This window comes from Cyberlindnera jadinii (genome assembly GCF_001661405.1).
Source record: "Cyberlindnera jadinii NRRL Y-1542 unplaced genomic scaffold CYBJAscaffold_3, whole genome shotgun sequence".
NCBI classification, from domain to species: Eukaryota; Fungi; Ascomycota; class Saccharomycetes; order Phaffomycetales; family Wickerhamomycetaceae; genus Williopsis; species Williopsis jadinii.
Window position 1 is genome coordinate 1,073,887 of NW_017963654.1, and position 22,060 is coordinate 1,095,946.

The 22,060-nt window shown below is 47.1% G+C and overlaps 9 protein-coding genes across 9 annotated transcripts; 4 read left to right on the forward strand and 5 right to left on the reverse strand.

Moving 5' to 3' along the window:
- Positions 1 to 1,503: 1,503 nt before the first annotated feature.
- Positions 1,504 to 6,480, forward strand: BNI1 (formin BNI1; the record flags this gene model as incomplete). Its single annotated transcript, XM_020212567.1, has 1 exon — positions 1,504 to 6,480. The coding sequence occupies one exon, from the start codon at positions 1,504 to 1,506 to the stop codon at positions 6,478 to 6,480; it is 4,977 nt and encodes a 1,658-aa protein (XP_020072094.1).
- A 109-nt stretch (positions 6,481 to 6,589) lies between these two features.
- On the reverse strand, positions 6,590 to 8,815 carry CYBJADRAFT_166814 (amino acid permease). The gene has a single exon (XM_020214637.1). It carries the CDS (start codon positions 8,345 to 8,347, stop codon positions 6,668 to 6,670), a length of 1,680 nt encoding a protein of 559 aa, XP_020072095.1. The 5' UTR covers positions 8,348 to 8,815; the 3' UTR covers positions 6,590 to 6,667.
- Positions 8,816 to 10,318: 1,503 nt separating this feature from the next.
- On the forward strand, positions 10,319 to 11,947 carry CYBJADRAFT_177000 (amino acid permease; the record flags this gene model as incomplete). The annotated part of the gene is made up of 1 exon (XM_020216832.1): positions 10,319 to 11,947. The coding sequence occupies one exon, from the start codon at positions 10,319 to 10,321 to the stop codon at positions 11,945 to 11,947; it is 1,629 nt and encodes a 542-aa protein (XP_020072096.1).
- A 651-nt stretch (positions 11,948 to 12,598) lies between these two features.
- Positions 12,599 to 13,036, reverse strand: BCD1 (Bcd1p; the record flags this gene model as incomplete). The annotated part of the gene is made up of 1 exon (XM_020212547.1): positions 12,599 to 13,036. A coding segment is annotated over one exon (438 nt), but the record flags the coding sequence as incomplete, so codon positions are not given.
- A 360-nt stretch (positions 13,037 to 13,396) lies between these two features.
- Positions 13,397 to 13,969, forward strand: RRF1 (Rrf1p; the record flags this gene model as incomplete). Its single annotated transcript, XM_020212109.1, has 1 exon — positions 13,397 to 13,969. A coding segment is annotated over one exon (573 nt), but the record flags the coding sequence as incomplete, so codon positions are not given.
- A 97-nt stretch (positions 13,970 to 14,066) lies between these two features.
- MSC7 (meiotic recombination directing protein) lies at positions 14,067 to 15,845 on the reverse strand (the record flags this gene model as incomplete). Its single annotated transcript, XM_020212581.1, has 1 exon — positions 14,067 to 15,845. One exon carries the CDS (start codon positions 15,843 to 15,845, stop codon positions 14,067 to 14,069), a length of 1,779 nt encoding a protein of 592 aa, XP_020072099.1.
- An 840-nt stretch (positions 15,846 to 16,685) lies between these two features.
- DBF4 (protein serine/threonine kinase activating protein DBF4) lies at positions 16,686 to 18,441 on the reverse strand. The gene has a single exon (XM_020214638.1). It carries the CDS (start codon positions 18,206 to 18,208, stop codon positions 16,790 to 16,792), a length of 1,419 nt encoding a protein of 472 aa, XP_020072100.1. The 5' UTR covers positions 18,209 to 18,441; the 3' UTR covers positions 16,686 to 16,789.
- A 212-nt stretch (positions 18,442 to 18,653) lies between these two features.
- IFM1 (translation initiation factor 2) lies at positions 18,654 to 20,728 on the forward strand. Its single transcript, XM_020214639.1, has one exon. It carries the CDS (start codon positions 18,777 to 18,779, stop codon positions 20,688 to 20,690), a length of 1,914 nt encoding a protein of 637 aa, XP_020072101.1. The 5' UTR covers positions 18,654 to 18,776; the 3' UTR covers positions 20,691 to 20,728.
- A 40-nt stretch (positions 20,729 to 20,768) lies between these two features.
- TSR4 (small subunit rRNA maturation protein TSR4) lies at positions 20,769 to 21,941 on the reverse strand (the record flags this gene model as incomplete). Its single annotated transcript, XM_020212092.1, has 1 exon — positions 20,769 to 21,941. A coding segment is annotated over one exon (1,173 nt), but the record flags the coding sequence as incomplete, so codon positions are not given.
- Between the last annotated feature and the right edge of the window lie 119 nt (positions 21,942 to 22,060).

Here is a 22,060-nt window from a genome sequence, read left to right on the forward strand (position 1 = left end):
TTTTCGCTTTTTGGAAGGACCCGCCTTGTGTCCCTTGAGGATTGCGCTGCTGCAAAAGTCAAAGTTTGTGCTCTCTCTTGTCCTCTGTCGTGTGTAGATTTTTAACTCAACGGGAATGAGGCGCCCTGTGTCCAACTTTATGACGCGTACACCATTGCCCTTACGTTCGTCGCTATGTAATTATCTGCTTCTCATGTTGAAACAACAAAGCCTCAGGGGATAAAGTTTAAACTGTGTATTGAATTGCGACGAAATTGTACACGGAGGGGGTCCAGGGAAGCCGTTGGAGGAGTGTGAGCGATTAGGGTAGAAGGGCGTTGGTACGCGTGCGTAGGCTGCGTAGGCTACGTAGCGTGCTTAGCGTGCTTAGCGTGCGTAGAATGTGTAGAGCGCGCGGGCCACCGCCATCGTCAACCGGGCATTTAGGAAGAGAGAATTCCCAGTGGGAAGACAAACCAAACCGTCTCCAGCCTCGGACCCTCGGCTCAGACCGATCAACGCCGGCGGTTTTCTCCCATGTCTCAACACCGTCAGCGGCGGCGCTAGGCAGAGGGAGAGAGAAAAAGACATGAACGGGGAGCCCGGCTGGAGCTGGCGCAGCCTGGGCAGGCCTGGCTCGCACTGGGCTGAGCTTAACTGTAAGGTTCACCAGGCCCCAACTGTTTTGGGGCTGAAGCCACGCTACGCTGACGCTGGGCTGCGGGCTGGGGGGGGGGCTACCCTCAGCTGAAAACGTCTGATCTTTCCGTACCAAATCCATTCCGCAGAAAGGGATTTTACCCGTTTTGAGCATTGTCAAAAGCCAGCCCAAAAATAAGAGAAAAAGTAAACTGCCAAAGGAACCCAGCGATAAAAAACGGGTATAGGCACCGGTTGGAAGCACTGTCTGGCTCTCTCCACGAACTCCATCTTCACCGCGTTCCAGTGCTGTTTATTTGTTTGGTGCCGCCATTCTCTGCTTCAACAGACAAGGGAGAACGGTGTGTTTTGTATCCTTTCAGATCACCCTTTGTGTCTCGTGTGTTGTTGTTGTTGTTGTTGTGCTCCACTGTGTCGACCCACATCGACTGAAATCACAGAGCGCTACGCTACGTACAACCATCACTGCTATTCTCGCCGTGGAGCTGTGAAGAGACAGAGCAGGGGAGCAATTCCAGGATGAAGCGAAGAGAGACGGATCCTACGAGGCAATCATCTGTGCGGTCGGACCAGACACCGTCACAATCGCCTCAAAAGTCGAGCTCGATACTCTCCAACTTCCGTAAGCTGTCAACCAAGGCTTCAAAGGCCGTGCCTGATGAAGCTGCACATCAACCCAATGTCAATGGTTATCATATTTCGAACCCACAGCCACAGGTGTCGCGTTCCTCTTTTACAATTGAAGAATCTGGCCCTGCTTCAGGTGCAGGTTTACCGGCACATGTCCGTGATAGGAGACAGGCCAGTATGAGCTCAACGTTCTCTTCAAATTCACATTCTTCGCTGTCGTTGAACAAGTCCACGATGATCAACCCAGCAAACTTAAGTGGGTACGAGACCACCCCGTCTACTGATAGCTCACGTCGCTCATCGCAGTGGAATGGGTCTGAAGAACCCGCACGAGGCAAGAAGTCCGCAGTGCTGCACAGAATCACCACCAACACTTCACTGCTGTCAAACAGTTCTTCGAACCATCACCATCATCCTCACAACCAGCATAGTAGGAACTCTACAAGCGGCAATGACCACGTTAATGATTTTGTCTTGGAGCAGCCAAAGGACCCATGGGAGATTGATGAGATGTTTAACGAATTGATGACCAAGCGTGACTTCAAAAGCTTGCCAGACGCTGCAAAGAAACAGATGAAGGATTATCCTGCTCAGAAGAAATGGATGTTGATCTATCAGGATGCCTTGTCAGAACACAAGAAGCAAGAGCGGACGAGGAAAAATGGAGGTGATTCGTTAACCTCGCCGGAACAATACGTTAGATTGCTAATGAATAAGTCCATCTCCGCAAGACAACTAGGAAACCTATGGGTGAGCTTGAGAACAGAACCGGTAGACTGGGTCAAGGATTTCGTTGCTGCTCAGGGACCGATCGCATTGGCAAATGTCCTACAACAGTTGCATACACGTTCAACAACGGACCTCTTGAACGAGGAGTTCTTGGAGAAGGAGATTTCCATCGTTAGATGTTTAAGGACAATCATCAACAGCGAATCCGGTGCAACTTATGCATTGGACTCCAAGATTATAGTACCGTCTATTGCAGGTGCTCTGATCTCATCGAAGCTAGCCACAAGGAAACTGGTCACTGATATTCTCAGTTTTTTGGCTCACTATCAACCTCCAGAAGGTTATAACCAAGTGGTTAAAGCTATGAATTCTATATCTGGTGAAAACGTGCATTTCCAAGTTAAGGCTCTAGATAAGAGAAACTCCTCGATTGGAGACACGGATAAGCAGTTGAAAAGGTTTGAACAATGGCTCAAGGTTGTAGAACATACCATGGATGGTCGAGGTAAATTGGGTTCAATGGTTGGTGCAAGTGAAGAACTAAAGTCTAACGGTGAAGCCCAATTGGTTGATTACGCATTATCTACGATGGTGTTGATAAATACAATTGCAGAAGGTGGTTCAGATTTCAAAGCAAGAACTCATTCAAGGGCACAACTCAAAGCTGGAGGTGTTCAGAAGATTTTCAAGAAATTCCACAGTTTGCAAAACGAACTGGTTGACGATAAGATTCGTGAATTTGAAGATGCCGCAGCTGAAGATTATGATGCATTACTTACCTCTGAAAGGATTGGTAAAGACGTTGATTTAAATGATCCTGTATCATTGGTAAAAAACATATGGTCTAGGATACAACACTCGGATGCCGAACATTACTTCATCTCAGCAATTCAACATTTGTTCTTGAACCAATCAGATCCGTCACGGACAGCTGATAGTGCTGAAACGGTCAGATCCTTCAGATTAATTGATGGATTAATCTCTAATATCACGATGGGTGCCACTACAGATGAGGATGCGGCCTTGAATGTTGCCATTCATAGGTTATACGATGGTTTACAAACTGATGAAATCGCAAGACGTGCTATTCTGGATTCTAGAGAGGCAAACAAAAGGGCTGAAGAGGCTGTTGCAGAACGTGATGAATTGGCAAGACAAATTGCATTAGGTACCGATGGTATGATTACAAAGCTCAAGAACGATTTGGAAGAACAGGAAATTGTCATGATGAAACAAAGGAAGCTAAACGAAACCTTATCTGAAGAGCTTAATGATATAAAGAGGAAACGTGTGCTGGAAAAACATGAACAAGAGCTCGAGATGAGAGAGATGTTGGTGCTATTGAACAGTTCGACTTCGAAAAATTCCGATAACTCTGAGTTGATTTCAAAATTGAAAGGTCAGTTATCACAGAACAAAAGTAAACTGCGTATGGATAACAAGAGATTTGGTGCATCAGTTGAACCAAATAACAGGCTAAGACTCCTGAGAGATCAGATGGAAGACATTGAGCAACAGGCCAGAGAACTTGAAATGACAAATTTCACGGAGAAGAAAAGATCTGTGGTTTCTACAGCAGACAATTCACCTCAGAAACCAACAAATACATCGCAGCCTACTGCTACACATTCAAGGGAGGAGGATCTTGATAAACTCTCTTCTTTGAAACGTAAACTAGAGGCTTTGCAGGACCAATCCAATGATATTTTGAAGTTTGATGTTAACCAAAAGCAGAGGGAACTGATGAACAAAAAAAAGCTGATGGCCATGGATCGTTTAAAAGAGCTTCAAACGAGGTTTCAAAATTTGGATATCCAATTCTCACCAGATATCGATAAGACATATCGGTCTTTGGATCCAAATGCTGACGATAAGTTGCATGCTGAACTGGACGAGATTGAAAAATTGAGTGAGAAGCTCCAAACTGAGCTAAACAATCGTGAAGATGATGAAGAAACTACTAAACTTCCTTCCAAATCATTCCTGGAGAATCTTGAAGCCAAATACGTCAGAGGACAGAAGAAAGTGGAGAAGTCTGACTTCAGCTATAGGTCATCGGTTGCTAATAAAGTCAGAAACAGTAGAGGATTCGATGCGGCCTTCCTCCAAGAACTATCATCTTCTGTTAACAAGCAGCAACCTATTCCAGATCTTCACAAGACCGTTTTGAAGGAGTCAATTACCGAACAGAAGGAGAATGAGTCGGCTGCTGACTCTACGATACAACTTGCTGTGGAAGACGAAACCACAGGTGGTAGTCCTCCACCACCACCACCACCTCCTCCTCCTCCTCTTCCTCCAGTTGGCTTGGGCCTCTCTGTTGGTAAATCTGGTGACACTACATCTGGACCATCACCTCCTCCTCCTCCGCCACCACCACCACCACCGCTGATGTCTGGTTCAGTACCACCACCACCTCCTCCTCCTCCGCCACCTCCACCACTAGTGTCTGGATCAGGACCGCTGCCACCACCTCCACCACCACCTTTACCTATGAAATCTAATAGTGCTCAAGTCAGTCCATTGCTTCCACAATCACCATCATTGTTTGAAGCTTACCCAAGACCAAAAAAGAAATTGAAACAGTTACACTGGGAGAAAGTTGAAGTTACAGAAAACTCGTTCTGGGAAAATGCAAGTCCTAAGGTCATTGCAGAAGAGTTGCTAAACAAAGGTATCTTGGATGAGTTGGAGAAGATCTTTCCTGCAAAGGAAATCAAGCAGATTACTAAAAGAAAACCTGGTGAGGCTGCAAAGATCACTTTCTTGTCTAAGGATGTCTCACAACAAATTCAAATTAATTTACATTCTTTTTCTTCGTTGTCTGATGAGCAGTTGATCAACAAGATCTTGAGATGTGATCGTTCCCTTTTAGAGAATGTGAACGTCATTGAATTTTTGGGTAAACAAGAATTGTGTGAAATTCCACACAATATGACCAGAAACCTGGAGCCTTATAGAACTATTTGGACCAGAGGTTCTGAGCAGTTCCCTGATAAGGATCCTAATGAATTGGATAGATCGGATCGGATCTATTTGGAGTTGTTTTTCAACCTACAGGAATATTGGTCTTCAAGAATGAGAGCTTTGAGAGTCATTTCAACATATGAAAAGGAATACTCTGATTTAGTCCATAAGTTAAGAGCTATTGATGATGCTACAGAGAGTATTCAAAACTCCCAGCACTTGCGTAAAGTTTTTGATGTTATCTTGGCTGTTGGTAATTATATGAACGACAATGCAAAGAAGGCACAGGGATTTAAATTGAGTACACTTCAAAGATTGACATTTATGAAGGATGATAAGAACAGTATCACATTCTTGCATTACGTTGAAAAGATAATACGGAATGCCTTTCCAGAAGATGAAAAGTTTGTCGAGGAGCTAGATAAAGCTGCCAGTGTTGTGAAACTATCTGTTGAGCAGTTGAACACTGATTCCAGAGCATTCACATCAAACATCAAGAATGTTGAAGCATCCATCGACGTTGGAAACTTGAGTGACTCGACAAAATTCCATCCAAATGACAGGGTGTTGAACAAGGTTCTACCCGTTTTGCCAGAGGCGAAGAGAAAATCTGATCAATTGCTAGACCAGTTAAAATTGACCATGACTGAGTTTGAAAAATTGATGAGGTTTTTCGGTGAGGATCCTAATGATGTTTTCGCAAAGAACTCGTTCTTTCGCAAGTTTGTTGACTTCACCAATGACTATAAGAAGGTTCGTCGTGAGAATCTGAAACGTGAAGAGGAAGAACGTATCTACGAACAACGCAAGAAGCTTTTAGAAACTTCGAAGTCTGAGTCATCTACGGAAGTCGCAGATGGTGCTGATCGTGGTGAAAACGTTATGGATGCTTTGTTAGAGAAATTGAAAGCGGTCGGACCAGCTAAGGGTAACTCCAACAGTGCTAGAAAACGTGCGCAGGCTCGTAAGCATTTGATGGATCTCAAAAAGAATCCGTTTGGCGATGAAGATGATGATGACGAGCTGAGCGATGGTGATGTTACAAGAACACCATCAAAATCTGGCTCAATGAGTGTCATTGATACTGCTTCCGTTGCTTCTATCAACTCTGGTACTGAAGAAGAAGCCGATGTTGGTGCAAGAGCACGTAATCTGTTACAAGAACTACGTGACGGTGCAACTCCTGGAGGAACTCCCGAGAGACCCATGAGCGTTCAATGGCTGCGGCAACAGCAAAGACTCAAGAGACGTCAAACAGGTTTGGCATCTGACGGCGACGTGATAAATGATTCTTTGAAGGGCTCTTCGGATGACCTTTTTGAAGATGCGAAGGAATCAGTTGACTCCACTGTTGACCAGGAACCTCAACCGGAGGTTGAGGATGCCCACACAGATGAAATTAAGACAGACGGATATGAAGAGGTAACAGAAGAAGCTGAAGAAGCTAACCAAGGCGAAGAGATTGAAAAAGAGGATACGAAGGAAGCGGAAGACAAGGAGATGAATGAGAAATGAAAAGGCATTATTATGCTCCTGTAAAAAGAGGATTCAGTTGAATGAACAATATTTTTAGTAACCTTAAGATACCTTAAGCCACCTTGTAAGCCTACACTGGTTACATATATACCATCAAAACCGTTTCAAAGAGTCATTATATTCATAAAAGTACATACTGTTACAAGGCTAAATCATGCAATGTCCTTCAAGCCAGGTATAACCACATTTTCTCCCAAAGGTTCTTTGGTTCCTCTTCTTCCCAAACAATAGCATCAATCTCACGTCTATCCGTATCTATATCAACCTCGTCCAATGACAAGAGAAGAGGACCCTTGATGACAATCTGACACACAATCCATATGGCAATCATGATGAACACGGAGATGTAGGAGGCTAGGAAGTCTGAAGCCGTGAAGTCGAAGAATACACCATAACCTTGGAATATGATGATCAGAGTGACGAAGAAAGCAGCGTAGTAAGCACCCCATGGCATGAAGTGTGCTTTGAATGGTAGTTCATCACGGGACATCCCTCTATGTTTCAACGTTTGCATGAATCTTATATGGCATAGAGAGATGGAGACCCAGGCAAACAGACCAGCCACTGTGCAAATGTTCAGCAGCCATGTGAAACCTTGTGATGCTGTTTCAGCACATGTCAAGTACGCCAAAGCACCCATAATTGAGGTTGCAATGACTCCATAGTAAGGAACACCTTGCTTTGTACAGAAGGTGAAGATTCTTGGTGCGTTCTTAGCAACAGCCAGTCCATACAGGATTCTCGAGCCCACGTAAACGTTTGAGTTGGCTGCAGAGATAACGGTCATTAGAATGACAGCGTTGAAGATGTGTGGAAGCACCTTGGTGTTTGCATTTTGGATAGCAATGATGAAAGGTGATGATGAGATGAAGGATGTTGAGCTGCTGATTCTTGGGTCGTTATATGGCACCAACATTCCCACAAAGAACAAGGATAGGATGTAAAAGAGCAGGATTCTGAAGAACACCTTGTTGATGGCCTTTGGCACTGCTCTTCTTGGGTTCTTTGCCTCACCAGCAGAAATACCAACGAGCTCAGTACCTTGGTAAGTGAATGCAGCGTTGATGAGTGAGGAAACCCAGCCTAGGAAACGGCCCTTGCCTGTTCCCGGGTAAAAAGAGCCTGGACCCCAGGCACCAGGGTTTCTCCAGTATCTGAAGCCGATTGGGCCCTGGGAGGAGCCACCACACACTATAACTAGAGCATATAGGTTGAATCCAATAATGGCGATGACTTTTATAGAAGCCACCCAGAATTCAATCTCACCGTAGAACTTGACGGGGAAGAAGTTTATGACGGTGATGATGATCCAAAAGATAGTTATCCAAACTGCTAGTGGGACGGACTCTGTCCAGTAATCGATGACTTGGCCAACAACACTCAACTCCACGGCAAACGTGGTTGCCCAGTTAAACCAGTACATGTAACCATTGGCCACTCCCAGCGAAGGACTCAAGAATCTCGCGTTGAACACTGTGAACGACGACGTCACCGGGATGAACGTTGCCATTTCACCCAAAGACTGTGTGACAAAGTACACCAGCGAGCCCATGAACAAGTAGGCAATCAGTGCACCAACAGGCCCTGCAAGGGAGATGGGCTCTCCCAAATTGATGAACAAACCTGTCCCTATAGTACCACCCAGGGCAATCATGGAGATGTGACGAGGCTTCAGGGCTCTCTTGACATGAGTTTCCTTAACGTTACCGTCTTCAACGTCATGTTGGACGATCTCATCTTTGGCATTTGTTGACGTTGACGTTGCGTGGGCCTCGATATCGGCATCCCACGATTTAACCTCCAGCGAGGATTCCTTTGACTTGGTGGCCTTCATCCTTCTAGACATGCTATATGGCCTGACTTATTTGGGATGAAGAAAGAGAGGAAAGTTTTCTAAACTTGGAAGCTTTTTTCAATTATTCAGCCATAGGCCGGCTCGTCATGATATCACTGGGTGTTTATATGGGAATTAATAGTACCACCACCCTCTCCGTCCCTCGTCCATACTTTGAATGCGCTAACATGCACAGAACTTGCTGACTTTGCTAAGAGATGATGGCACCTTTAACGGGGCCTCCACCGGAACAGGGTTGTTGGTTTCTTTTTCCACTACGGAGTCGCTTATCTATGTGACGACCTTGGTTCCAGCGTGTGCTTCATAGACATCCAATGACTAATTGTGGTCATCTTGTAGGCATTTGTTATGGCATGGCCTCCACGAGAGACATCATCGAGGGAAAGAGCCGTTGAGGAAAGATGCCATGCGTCATATGCACCGCCGTTAAAAGTGGTCATATGCGGCTTTTTCGTTTTCGTTTGCGCTCTTCATGCCTGGGAGGAGTGACACATAATTACCTTAACGGGAAATAAAAAGAAATAGTGTTTTATTTGGTGGCGTTTTCTAGCCATTTTCGCCTTTTGTGCGTTTTTTCTTTCGCCTTTTTCTGGCATTTTTTCTGGTATTTTTTCTGGCTTTTTTTTTCGCTTTCTTGTTCCTTTTTTTTTCGCTTTTTTTTCGCTTTCTTATTCCTTTTTTTTCGCTTTTTTTTCGCTTTCTTATTCCTTTTTTTTCGCTTTCTTATTCCTTTTTTTTCGCTTTCTTATTCCTTTTTTCGTCAACATCGTGCCGATTTTCGGAAGATTCCACCGCAGCCATCGTGCCCAATTCATTGGATGAAGAACGTCATATTAACAGGAACCCTGTCACTATGATGCTAAGGGTGTCCGGATGAACCGGTGCGGAGTGGAACAGCTCACCTTCCCCGTCGGGGGCTCTCTTCCCTTCGCTCGTCCAACTCCCGTGGCCTTCGCTCACTGGCCCTCCCCCATTGGCTGCCCTCGTCCTCAAACGCCGGTGCTATTTTTCCGTCCCAACGCAGGTGTCGCCGCAGGTGTCGCCGCTTGGTTTTGCGCTTGGAGCCCTTTGGACGTTGCCCTGGAAACCCTGGCGATGCCGTTTGCTCACACACTGCACGCCATGGAATACGGGAAAGGTATAGCTGAAGTAGCGTGCTCAATTGATGAGCTCTGCGAACGGTGTTGACGCCATGGTCCGGGTGCTCAGCAGACCATGCTTACACCAATCACCACAACAATGACAATGGCAATGACAATGCCCCAGGACCACGCTCAGACGGTGTGCTAAACACCGACTCATCGTGGGAAAAGAAAGCAGGGAACCTACGCATGGCGAAAAGAAATGAAATGCCCAGGCACGCACGAGGACACAACGCACGAGGACACAACGCACAAGACATCATCCAACCTGTTCCCCTAAGTGCAGGCACTGACGAGCAAGCACCGTGCAAACTCTGGCCCCGTCGCACGCTCAGCTCACCAACGTTTCACCATGGTTCCGTTAAGTACTGTTGTTAACGAGCTCGTCCACACGACACGGCCTACACCTACAACACCTGCTTATCTCGCCCAATTGTTCCGCTCACATCATACAGGTGGCAGCGATAAGCTGTTATCGAAAATTCCGTGTTTCAATGGACACAATCAACGGATTAACTGGGTTAAACCATTGGACATAATGGCTGTCTTATCAGAAGCGAACTGCGTGAAAAATTTTTGGAGGACGTCTCATGTTCATGCAACCTTTTTTTCACCGTACTGATTTACATCACCATTGTAGACAGCCCGTATAAAAGTGAGATGAATTGCCCTCAGTCGTAGAATCATGTTTGCCTCGTCATCTTCATCTTACTGCCCTCCGTCCGCAAGAAGTAAGCACAATTACACCAGACTAGCCGACATGGTTAACTCCACAAGCTCCTCCACAGGGCAATATGTCTCGTCGCATGAGATGACGGACATGGACATCGAGACCAAGCCCGTGACCACGATCAAGACCAACGACCAGACTAACTCGGTGTCGGACCACGAGAACAACGAGGGCGATGTCCAGGAGACCAGCGTCAAGAGGGCGCTGAAGCCTCGTCACGTCACGATGATTGCGCTAGGTGGTACCATTGGTACTGGTTTGTTCATCGGTATTGGTACTCCGCTCTCCATCGCAGGCCCAGTGGGCTCGTTGATTGCGTACCTGTTCATGGCCACCTTGGCCTACTCCGTGACACAGTCGTTAGGTGAGATGGCCACGTTCATCCCGGTCACGTCCTCGTTCACGGTCTTCACGACCAGGTTCTGTTCGCCAGCCTTGGGTGTCTCTGTGGGCTACATGTACTGGTTCTCGTGGGTCTTGACCTTTGCAGTGGAATTGAGTGTCGTGGGACAAGTCATTGACTATTGGACAAGTGCAGTGCCGTTAGCAGCGTGGATTGCCATTTTCTGGGTGGTGCTCACGTGTTCCAATATGGTTCCTGTCAAGTTCTACGGTGAAGTTGAATTTTGGGTAGCTGCCATAAAGGTGATTGCCATTGTCGGGTTCATCCTCTACAGTTTCATCATGGTGTGTGGAGCTGGTGTCACAGGCCCAGTTGGCTTCAGATACTGGAGACACCCTGGAGCCTGGGGCCCAGGTTACTTGTTCGCCAACACTGCGAAGGGACGTTTCCTAGGCTGGGTTTCCTCTCTTATCAACGCTGCCTTCACTTTCCAAGGTACTGAATTGACAGGTATTGCTGCTGGTGAGTCCAAAAACCCGAGAAAGTCTGTTCCAAAAGCCATCAACACCGTCTTCGTTAGAATCCTTGTGTTTTATATCCTCTCCTTGTTCTTCATTGGCCTATTGGTTCCATATAACGACCCATTGTTGTCATCTGATGACTCCTACACCGCATCTTCACCTTTCATCATTGCAATCATCAACTCGGGAACAAAGATCCTCCCAGACATCTTCAACGCTGTTATTCTGCTCACCATTATATCTGCTGGTAACTCCAACGTCTATGTTGCATCTCGTATCCTTTACTCTTTGGCAGTGACCAAATTGGCTCCAAAATGGTTCACCTATACGACAAGACAAGGTGTGCCATTCGTCTCTGTGATATTCTCCTCGCTCTTTGGATTCCTTGGGTTCATGGTGGTTTCGAACGGTGCCAACACGGTGTTTAACTGGTTGTTGAACATCACAGCAGTTGCCGGACTGTTTGCATGGCTCTTCATCTCAGTCTCCCATATCAGATTCATGCAGACGTTGAAGCATAGAGGCATGTCTCGTGACGACCTGCCGTTTAAGGCCCGTTTCATGCCATGGGGAGCCTACTACGCTGCCTTCTTCATCCTCCTGATCATCATTATCAACGGTTACGAGGCATTCGTCATCTCATTCAGCGTGGACAGCTTCTTCACCGCGTACATCTCCGTCATCTTGTTCGTCGCATTGTACATCTTCTTCCAATTCTTTTGGTTCAGAGGCCCGTTGATGCTTTCTCTCGATGAAGTGGATATCGACACTGATAGACGTGAGATCGATGCCATCGTCTGGGAAGAGGAGCCTCCAAAGAACCTGTGGGAGAAGTTCTGGTCCTATCTTGGTTAGATTGCTGTCTCTATGCTTGTATGTTTAATTATTGTATTTCTCATTGTTAATTACGAATGTTGTTTGTCTTTAGAAGCATGTATGTTCTCAGCTGTCGATATTGACAGGCTCTGTAGGCCTGGACGACTCCTCCTCGGGTTGTTCTTTGTCTTTAGAACCATCTGTATTCTCAGCTGTGTTGATGTGGACACCTTCTGTAGGCCTGGACGACTCCTCCTCGGGTTGTTCTTCGTCTGAGCTCTCCTCTGAGCTCTCCTCTGAGCTCTCCTCTGAGCTCTCCTCTGAGCTCTCCTCCGAGCTCGAGCCCTCACTGTCCTCGCTGTCCTCGCTGGAATCTTCCAGTTTCTCAGAATCGTCCTCGTGCTCCCCTACCACCTTATACCCTTTGACTGTTTCCTGTGTAGACACAACCAATGTTGGGAACTCAATGACAGTCTCACCTCTCAGCTCATCTGCCAATGTCTTGTCCATTGAGAGCCTTTTCAACGCAGGCTTGGACGCTGGACGGTCAACAAGCTTGAAGAAACACCACAGCGACGAGCCATTGGTCTTCTCCTTCAGTTTGAAATGTATACAGCCCTCAATATGAGTCTCCTCCGGAACCCTTAGGCTCTGGAAAGTATCCGTCACCTCGCCCGTGGCTCCATCCACCAGCTGAAACTCCACCGTCCAGACATAGGTCTCCTTCTTCTTGTCCCATGACGACTTATTCTGGTTCGACCTTTGCATGCCCTTTGGTAGATACTTCACTCGCACACCACGCTTCATCTGGACCTGCTGATGATTTCCCTGTGCATTCCCGTTGGTTCTCTGTCTCTTGAGTGCCCTGTTCTGCCTCGAATCCTGTCTCTTGACACTCAGAGCCCTGTCCAGGTTCGTCAGGAAGTTGTAGTCCCTCTGTATGAGGTGTGAGTTCTCCAAGAACTCCGACCTCTTCACGAAGCTCGTGTTATCCACTGTTCCTGAGCACTGCGATTGCTCCTTATGGGCTCTGACACACGCTACAGAGCACGTACGCCTGCCACACTGCGGACACCGGTACTTTGCTTCATTCTCAAGACAGATCTCGCAGTAATTGCCCTCCTCCATGGCCTCTTGTGCCAGAACTCCTATATATAAAAGCTATACAATTATGTCTCCAGTATATGTGTCAAAGCTGCGATGAGCTCATCTCGGACAAATTTTTCACTTCTCGAGAACAGTGGAAAAAACCCCGGGGCTCGTTGAAACTTGTCACCTTTGACAGTCCACGTAGACTTCAATCAGAGGCCAAAGATGCTTAGAATCCCAGTGGTTAGGCTCCCATTGCTTAGACTCCCATTGTGTAGCTCAGGACACCCAGCTGGACACCCAGCTAGACCCTTCTCAACAGGCTTTGCTGTGTTGAAGAAGGCCAAGAAGGGAGGTAAGCAGGACGCGAAGTCACACCACCAGGAAGCAGCAGCTCAGGAGACACAGGAGGAGGACCCTGGTGCTGTGCTGAAGCCCTTGGAGGCGAGCTTGAAGGAGTCCATTGAGGTGTTCAAGAAGAGGGTCAACGAGACGAAGCAAGGCACAGCGAACGCCAACATCTTTGATAAGCTGGAGGTTCCCGTGGCCCATAAAGAGGTGTATCCGTTCACGTCAGTGGCCCAGACCTCTTTGAAAGGCCGTAACCTCATCATCACGGTGTTTGACCCTAACAATGTCAAGCACGTTGTGTCGTCGGTGCTGGGTTCTGGTCTCAACATGAATCCTCAGCAGGTGCCAAACTTCCCTCAGCAGCTGAAGGTTGCGCTTCCACCACCAACAGCAGAGACGAGAAGTGAAATCCTCGCAGCCTTGAAGAGGGACTTTGAACACTTCAAGCAGAGTCCTTCGAAGCACTCGCTGGGCTCTGCTAGACAGCATGCTCTAAAGCAATTGAAAGGCTTTGAAAAGAAGAACGACAAGGTGAAGAAGGTGTTGCAAGACGTGGAAAAGATCTACAAGAAGTATCTCGATGAGCTACAGACCCAGTTCAAAGCAGCTGAAAAGAGTGTTTCGAACTGATTTGGCCTTATTTATATAGTTCTGTTTTCCTCCTCGTTCAATTAAAACGCACATGGCTTGTTTGTAATGTTGCTTCTTGTTGTACAGTTCATTTGGCGTTCTTTGCCAATGTTCCAATGGCCTTCACCTTGTTCCATATGCTGCCGTCGTAGCCTGCGATGTTCAAGGCTTTGACGAATCCCCAGGCTTTAGACTCATCCTGGATAGGATAGTCCAGAGGCTTTGGTATCTGGGTGGATACAAATGGAATCTTGTCGTAGCAAACGGCCTTCAGATTGCACAGGCCCTGTAGGCCCTCTTCACCTCCGAATTTACCATAGCCTGAGCCTCGTTGTCCACCGAATGGCAATTGACAGACGTAGAACGTGGCAAAGTCGTTGATCGCAACGTTTCCTGACTTCAACGAATTGGCAACTCTGTTCAGCTGTTCCCAGTTCGACCCAAACACTGAGCCTCCAAGCCCATACTCTGTGGAATTGGCAATACGAATGGCATCATCTGTATCTTCGGCTCTGAACACTGTCAAGATAGGCCCAAATACCTCTTCCTGGGCAATCTCCATCTCGGTGGTAAGGTCGACGAGTAAGGTCGGTGTGAAATAGTGGCCCTGTGGATAGTTTGGATGCTGGTACTTACCACCACCGTGGAGTAGACGTGCACCATCACGGACTGCGTCGTTGATTTGACGTGTTAAAGTGTCAAATCGAGCACCACTGATCGTGGCACCCATATCAATATCCTCCAATTGGTCGATATCTGAGCCGAGTCTCAGCTGAGGCACACGTCTTTGTAGGATGGAAACAAGCTTGTCATAGTTCTTCTTCGTGACGATGACACGTTCAATACCAATACAGTTCTGGCCAGCTGACTGGAAAGTTCCACGCATCACTATTGACGCAATTGCATCCAAGTCCTTAACGTCGTCCAGCACAATAAAGGCATCCTTACCCCCAAGCTCAACAACAACAGGTGTCAAAGACTCAGCAGCAGCTCTGCAGACATGATGAGCCACAGGTCTTGAGCCAATAAAGGTGATATGGGACAAGCCACTGTGCGATGTGAAGTAATCAGCATCTTCTGGCCATGTACACACCAATTGGACCAGGTCTCTGTTGAATCCACATGCTTCAAGGCAAGTCTGTACCAGACGGATGAAGAACTGCGAAGACCACACGACTTGCTCTGAACATTTAACGACAATGGCATTGCCTGTGAACAGAGAGGCGATTATAGGCCCCAGCATGTTATGGAATGGATAATTCCATGACACCAATGCGGCAATGACACCCAATGGCTCGTAACGAACTTCTGCGCCTTTATAAGACATGAGTAGATTCGAAGGCCCTGGTCTCTTTGAAGGCTTGAGGGCATCTTCACCGTGCTTGATGATCCAATTGAGCTTTTCCAACGTCACCAAGATCTCTCCCATGGAAGCATCCACCATGGTCTTCCCGCTATCACGGCAAGCAACGCGGGCAATGTTCTCCTGGTTGTTCAAGATGTATTCACTGAGAGATCTCAACACCTTGCGACGCTGTGCGAATGAAGAGTCTGCCCAGCTGGCCTGGGCCTGGGACGCCCTCTCCACAATTGCATCGATCTCCTCTCTGCTGTTGGACTTGTACTTGCCCAGGTACTGTCCCGTGGCTGGACAGTAACTCTGGATGTACTCAGGCTCGTCGACGCTCTTCAACGACACAGGGTCCATACGCTTGCCCTTCCAATGCTGCTTGGCCTCATCGGGGATCTCCAGCGAGAACTTCACGGCCGATTCAGACGATCTCTGCTTCGACACGCGACGTGTGAAGGCAATCGACGCCAACACAGCCACGATTGAAACCACCACGGAGAAGGAAACCCCATACATAAACCTCAACCGTGAAGGCACAGTCAGCTCTTCAAACGTAGCAATGATATCGTTGAACGTATCGTTCAGCACGATCTGCGAGGTGTTCAGATACACCTTGATGATATCGGACATCGTCTTCCCACTGCTTGCACTCAATGACCTTCAATTAACCACCCGTGGTTGTAATGATGGGTCAGTCCACTGGTCCAGCGTGTTGTCGTGTCTGGTGGTCTCGGAGCGCATCGGGGGGTTGAAATTTCGCTACGACGCTGCTCGTTTGGGCCATGTGAAAAGGCGCCGGCGTGTGTGGGAAACACCCGGACACCGCGTGCTGGGTTATATAATATTATGTAATTATATAATATTATTATAAGTTTTATTATTATTATCAATGGGGAAAATACTGGTGTTTATGGTCCTATTGGGCGTATTATGCCCCAGCTCCGTAAGAATAGCCCAGCTGATAGGAAGTAGCTGCTTTAAACAGATTGTTGCTTCAGTTTTAGCGGTTTTATTAGTAACTGTTTATCGGATTATTTCTGGAAAGATGAGTTCATTTTACATTGTAACTTTTAAGGTGAAGAATACTATAACTATGGAAGCTGCACTTAATTATAAACAATGGTAAATCACTTATCGTAATAATCCAGCTACAATCGGATTGATATTAAGCACTTCGTTTATACACGAACTCCTCGCTTATAAAGGTTTTTATACATGTCTTCCCTCGAGATCTGTTAACTATGGGTGTACGGATGTTCGACCTCTGGTATATACGCTCAACCAGTGGGTGTAGCCACAGTTCGAAGCCTCTTCTTTCATCGTGTGGTATGTTAGACTTACACTATTCTTAGGATTACAGATATGCAAATGGACGTGGATTTGGCAGGACAAGGTTATGCAGGTTGTAGATATATATTTATGCCGTGACGAGACCCAATTGAGTGAAGGAAGAGAATACATCACTCTTTGTTCAACACCCGTTCTCTCAACGCCATGATCAAGTTATCAATATCTTCAAAGTTTTCAGCATCTCTGGCGAATTCTCTATGCTTTTGGCTAATGACATGCTCGTCGAAATCATCAAAATGATTCTTACAGTTTTCACAATAACCGGACACCTTCGGTTTTTGGGTACAGCTCTGCTGCTGTTGTTGATGCTGTAGTTGTGAAGATTGTTTCTTCTTCTCCACAATCTTCTTCTGTAGAGTACTCAACTGTTTGGAAGAAACAGTAGACCCACTTGGTGCCAATCCATTTCTGTTGGATTGAGACTCCGCGCTGGCGCTGGCACTGGCACTGGCACTCTGCTGTGATACCGAACCGGCATAACCAGACGCTTGAATCTCAAACCCATCACGTTGTACAGGTTCAACGTACTTGTTCTGGATTAGGGAATGTTGTCTCATCAATGCACTAGGACGCTGGAATTCCAGCTGTTGCGTTTGACATTGAGACTGAGGTTGTGTTTGTGAATGCTGTTGATTTGAAGGTGGTGGCATCTTTGGAGTGGAGTTGGTTTTCATTACGGCACTCTCATCTTGTGTGGTATCGATGCTTAGCGTGGTATCATCTTCTGACTCCGTCAGTTCAACGCCTTCATGGTTGTACTTACGCTTGTTGGTCTTTGCATAGACCAGCTTTAGCCTTTCTCTGTACTCTGCGTTTTGTTCATCCCTCATCTTCCTCTTCAGAACCTTACGAGGCTCCATCATATCAGAAGGATCAGCTTGGAATAAGGAATGGCCATATGAAGATTCGTGGAAGTGCGGCCATGGTTTCTTCTGGTCATGCTTAATATCTTTTGACTTCCACTCTCTAACTGCAACGGGTCTCACTATACCACGGATGTCAAAGACATAAAAAAATGGGCCCTTGAAATAGATGAAATCATCACGTTTGGCATTCGGGTCCCGATCTGCTGACATACCGTGCAATTTCTCATCGTTCAACATGGTCAGTAGTTGATGGTCCTTGGGAACATCTGGGATAGGCTCACCCAAGTTCCGAAAGAAACGGAAGGTCTTGTCATAGTCCCAGATCTTCAACCCAGGTTGTGAGACCATATTTCTCGGAAGCTCACTCTTTGGACGCCTGGAGATAACCGTGGTCACAGAGTTATCGAAGAACTGCTGGATACGCGACCCAACTCCCTGAAAGAGCTTCATCGCTCTTTCCCTGTCATTACGCTTAGACTCCTTGTCGTTGATGTCAAAGTACACAACGCATGTTGTCATTATGGCACGCCACTTCCTCTGCCATTCCGGTAGCGTATAGCCAACAACAGCGTCCCCATGAGCTGCCCGCACTGCGCTAGTCTTCTGGCGCTTCACACGGGGTGAGTTCGTACTGATGTCCCTTAGCGCTTGTCGTTGGTCCATCGTGGGTGAGATGTGGTATGGCACCGTGTGTGTGTGTAAATGACGCTTTGTTTACCTGCTGGTCTGTGTGCAATGATCGTCAAGAGCGGCGGCCTGAGAAGACGAATATGAAAGGAAAAACAGATGGCAGATGGAGATGGTGATGAAGACAACACAATCAGGCAACAATCGATCAACCGCCGTGGTGAATTGGACGAACCGCCAGTGCTTTGTTCGTTTGTTTTGGTTTCCTTGTTCTTCACGTTTGAAGAAAGCGCAAAATTCGAAAAGCAAAACAACGAAAGCACGCCAAAGGACAAAAAAGGAAAAAAAACGAAATGAAACGCGGTGGGAAATTTCCGCTGAGCGCTCCGGCAGGGTAACACTTGGACCCGGAGGTTGAATTTTTTCCCTCGTCTGTTTCCTCATCGGTGTTTCACTGGGTTCATCTCATCCTCTGTAGCGGTTTGAACATCAGTATAAGGAAGCGATGATGTTCAGGTGTGTGCTTAGAAGCTATGGGAAGTCGCTCTGCTCATCAGGGGCTGTGAGAGCGCGCTGTTCAAAGCTGCCGTTGTGCTCGAGACAGATGTCATGCTCATCGCCGGCGTACGCAAAGAAGAAGCCCTTGAAGGTGAAGACACTGACGATTCCAAGGTTCACCACGGTGGCGTCGCTGGCGAATATCCTTAACGTGCGTTACGAGAAGCTTCTTGTGCGGTTGGAGGAGATGGGGTTCGAAGACCTGACCTATAACTTCATCCTTGACCAGGAAACAGCGGGGCTCATTGCCGATGAGTATGGCTACGAGGCGCACTTTGTTGAGGAGAAGGAGGGAGAGGACCTGAAGCCCATGGATATACCCGAGGACACGTCGAGCTGGAAGACCAGGCCTCCTATTGTGACGATCATGGGTCATGTTGACCACGGGAAGACCACGATATTGGACCATTTGAGGAAATCGTCCATAGTTGACCAAGAACACGGTGGTATCACCCAGCATATAGGTGCCTTCTCGGTGAAGACCCCAATCTCCAAGAAGCAGATCACCTTCCTGGACACTCCAGGACACGCTGCCTTCTTGAAAATGAGACAACGTGGTGCAGAGATGACCGATATAGTGATCCTGGTTGTGGCAGCCGATGACTCTGTGATGCCACAGACCAAGGAGGCTATAAAGCATATCAAGCAGTCTGCAGTGCCTGTTATAGTCGCAGTGAACAAATGTGATAAAGAGAGTGCCAATCCTGAGCGAGTCATTGCAGATTTGGCCAACAACGATATCGATGTTGAAGACTATGGTGGTGAAACCCAGACCGTCAGGGTGTCTGGCCTCACAGGGTTGAACATGGACAAGCTGGAAGAATCCATCATAACACTGTCTGAGGTGCTGGATATCAGGGCACCTGATAAGAAAGTGCCAGTGGAAGGCTGGATCATTGAATCCCAGTCCAAGAAAGGTATGGGTCCATTGGCCACTGTACTGGTTCGTCAGGGTACTTTGAAGAAAGGTGACGTTCTCGTTGCCGGTAAGACATACTGTAAAGTGAGATCTATGAAGGATGAACACGGCAAGCCTGTTAAACAAGCGCTGCCTTCCACTCCAGTTGAGGTTTGGGGCTGGAAAGAGGTTCCAGAAGCAGGTGACGAGTGTCTCCAGGCTAAGGACGAATCACAGGCGAAAAGGGTCATTGAGACTAGAATTTTGAGAGAAGAGAGATCTAAACAAGTTGAAGACATTGATGTCATTAACAAGCTGAGAGTCGATGCGAAGAAGGAGATGGAGCAACGTGACAGATTGGACGAGTTACGTAAATATGGCCTTGAAGAGGAGGACATCAACAGTGGTGAAGAAGCTTCAGATGATAAGCCAGTTCAGCAGAACGTCAATTATATTGTCCGTGCGGACGTCAGTGGGTCTGTCGAAGCAATTGTGGAATCCATTAAGGACATTGGCAACGACGAGGTGAAGCTCACCATTCTCAAACAAGGAGCTGGCGCACCAACTGACTCAGATTTAGAAAGAGCCCAAATTTCCAATGCAGAGATCCTCTGTTTTAACATGAAAGTTCCAAAGGATATTGAGAACAAGGCTGCTAAGATGGGCGTTGTTCTGAAGAATCACAATGTGATTTACCACCTGATTGAGGATGTTACTGCCGAACTTTCTAGCAAGCTGGCACCAACTATCGAGCTAAAGGTCCGAGCTGAGGCCGAAGTCAAGGAGATATTTGAAATCAAAGGTAAACGTAGAACCGTTTTCAAGATTGCTGGTTGTAAAGTCACTTCTGGCACTATTGAAAAGAAGTCCAAAGTGAGAGTTATGAGAAACGACCAGGAGGTTTACAGAGGGAAATTCGAAACCATGAAGCATTTGAAGGACAATGTGCTAGAAGTAAAGAAGGGCAAAGACTGTGGGCTATCGTTTGAAGACTGGTCTGATTTCAAACCTGGTGATGTTGTACAGGCCTACGAGGAAAACGAGATACCAAGATACTTGTAAATAACACACACAGAGAACATACAGAATCGTGTACATATGCTATACCAAACGTAGTTTTCACTTCTTTGTAATAGGCTCTTCCCATTGAACACCGACCCATTCCTCCACGTATCCAACGTGGCTGCTGTTATCACCATCGCTTAGACCTGGCATGTAGTCCTCTTTGTCCGTGTAGACGATGATTGTCCCCCATTCGATGCCTCCAGTGATCTCCACTTGATCTCTTTCGAAGTCGATGATGGCCTTTGGCATCACTTGTAGTTCAAACTGTCTTGAGCTTGAAGGGTTGTAACCTGGGTTTGGAACCAGGTTTTTGGTGATCTTCACTGAAGTTTCATCCTTTGAGCTGAACAGCAGCGGAGACCCACCAATGTCATAGCGGAGCACTTGCAATGGATTGTATTCCACAACCTCTGAGAAGTGCTGGAACGATTTGTCCTGTAATCCTGCCGCAATGGCTTGTTGTTCATTTGAAAGTTCCCTTGATGAGCCACCAACCTCGTTCTCAAAGTCCAGTGCAGAGTCATTGATGTGTACGTTATCAGGCAGTTTCTTTGAGTGCTGCTTCTTCTGAAACTTCTCCTCATCAACGTAGAGGAAGTAGCCTGGGTATTCTGGTAGCTCCTTCACCTTATTGGCACCGTCAGTGGCTTCTTGCTTCTTCAGTGGCTTCGCTGGTGCTGCTTTCGTTGCAACAGAGGCATAGTCCTTGACATCCTCTTCCTTCTTTGCAAATGGGTTTGAGTCTGGAGCACCAAATGGGTTAGAACCCGCAGAGCTGAACGGATTACCACCAAATGGGTTCGCCTGTGCTTCCGTTACCTTGCCATCTGTGCCAAACAGGAAGTTCTTTCCCTCGTCAACTTTCAGTTTGGAGTCCAGCTGCTGGTTTAGATCCTCCTGCTTCAGCTCCTCCATACGTTTTGGGTCCTTGGACAGTGCCCTCAGCGCCCTTATTGAGCCTGGTTTTCTATTACACTCGGACTTCTTGCACCCAAACACGTAGATGATTCTGTCGTAGTACGAGCCCTCCAGAGGCGCATATGCTTGCAAGATCAGAGCCATCGGGCTGATACAGTTCTTACATTTCAACAGAGAGTCGTCTGGCCTGGAGCCGTCGAACCAAACAGGCTGTCCCCCGATGAACGAGTCCTCTACCGTTGGCTCATCGTCAGATCTCTCAATCTCAACATCAACAAACCCAAGCGACACGCGCGATGAGCGTGGGAAGGCGGAATCCTCCTCGTCAGAGGAATAAGCATCAGCAGAGGCCATCTGTCAGTACCGATACACAAGCTCTGTCTCGAGAATTAGTACTCTGTTGAGGTCTGTGATGAGATGAGAAATTTTTCCAGCCTCCGTGAGCCGAA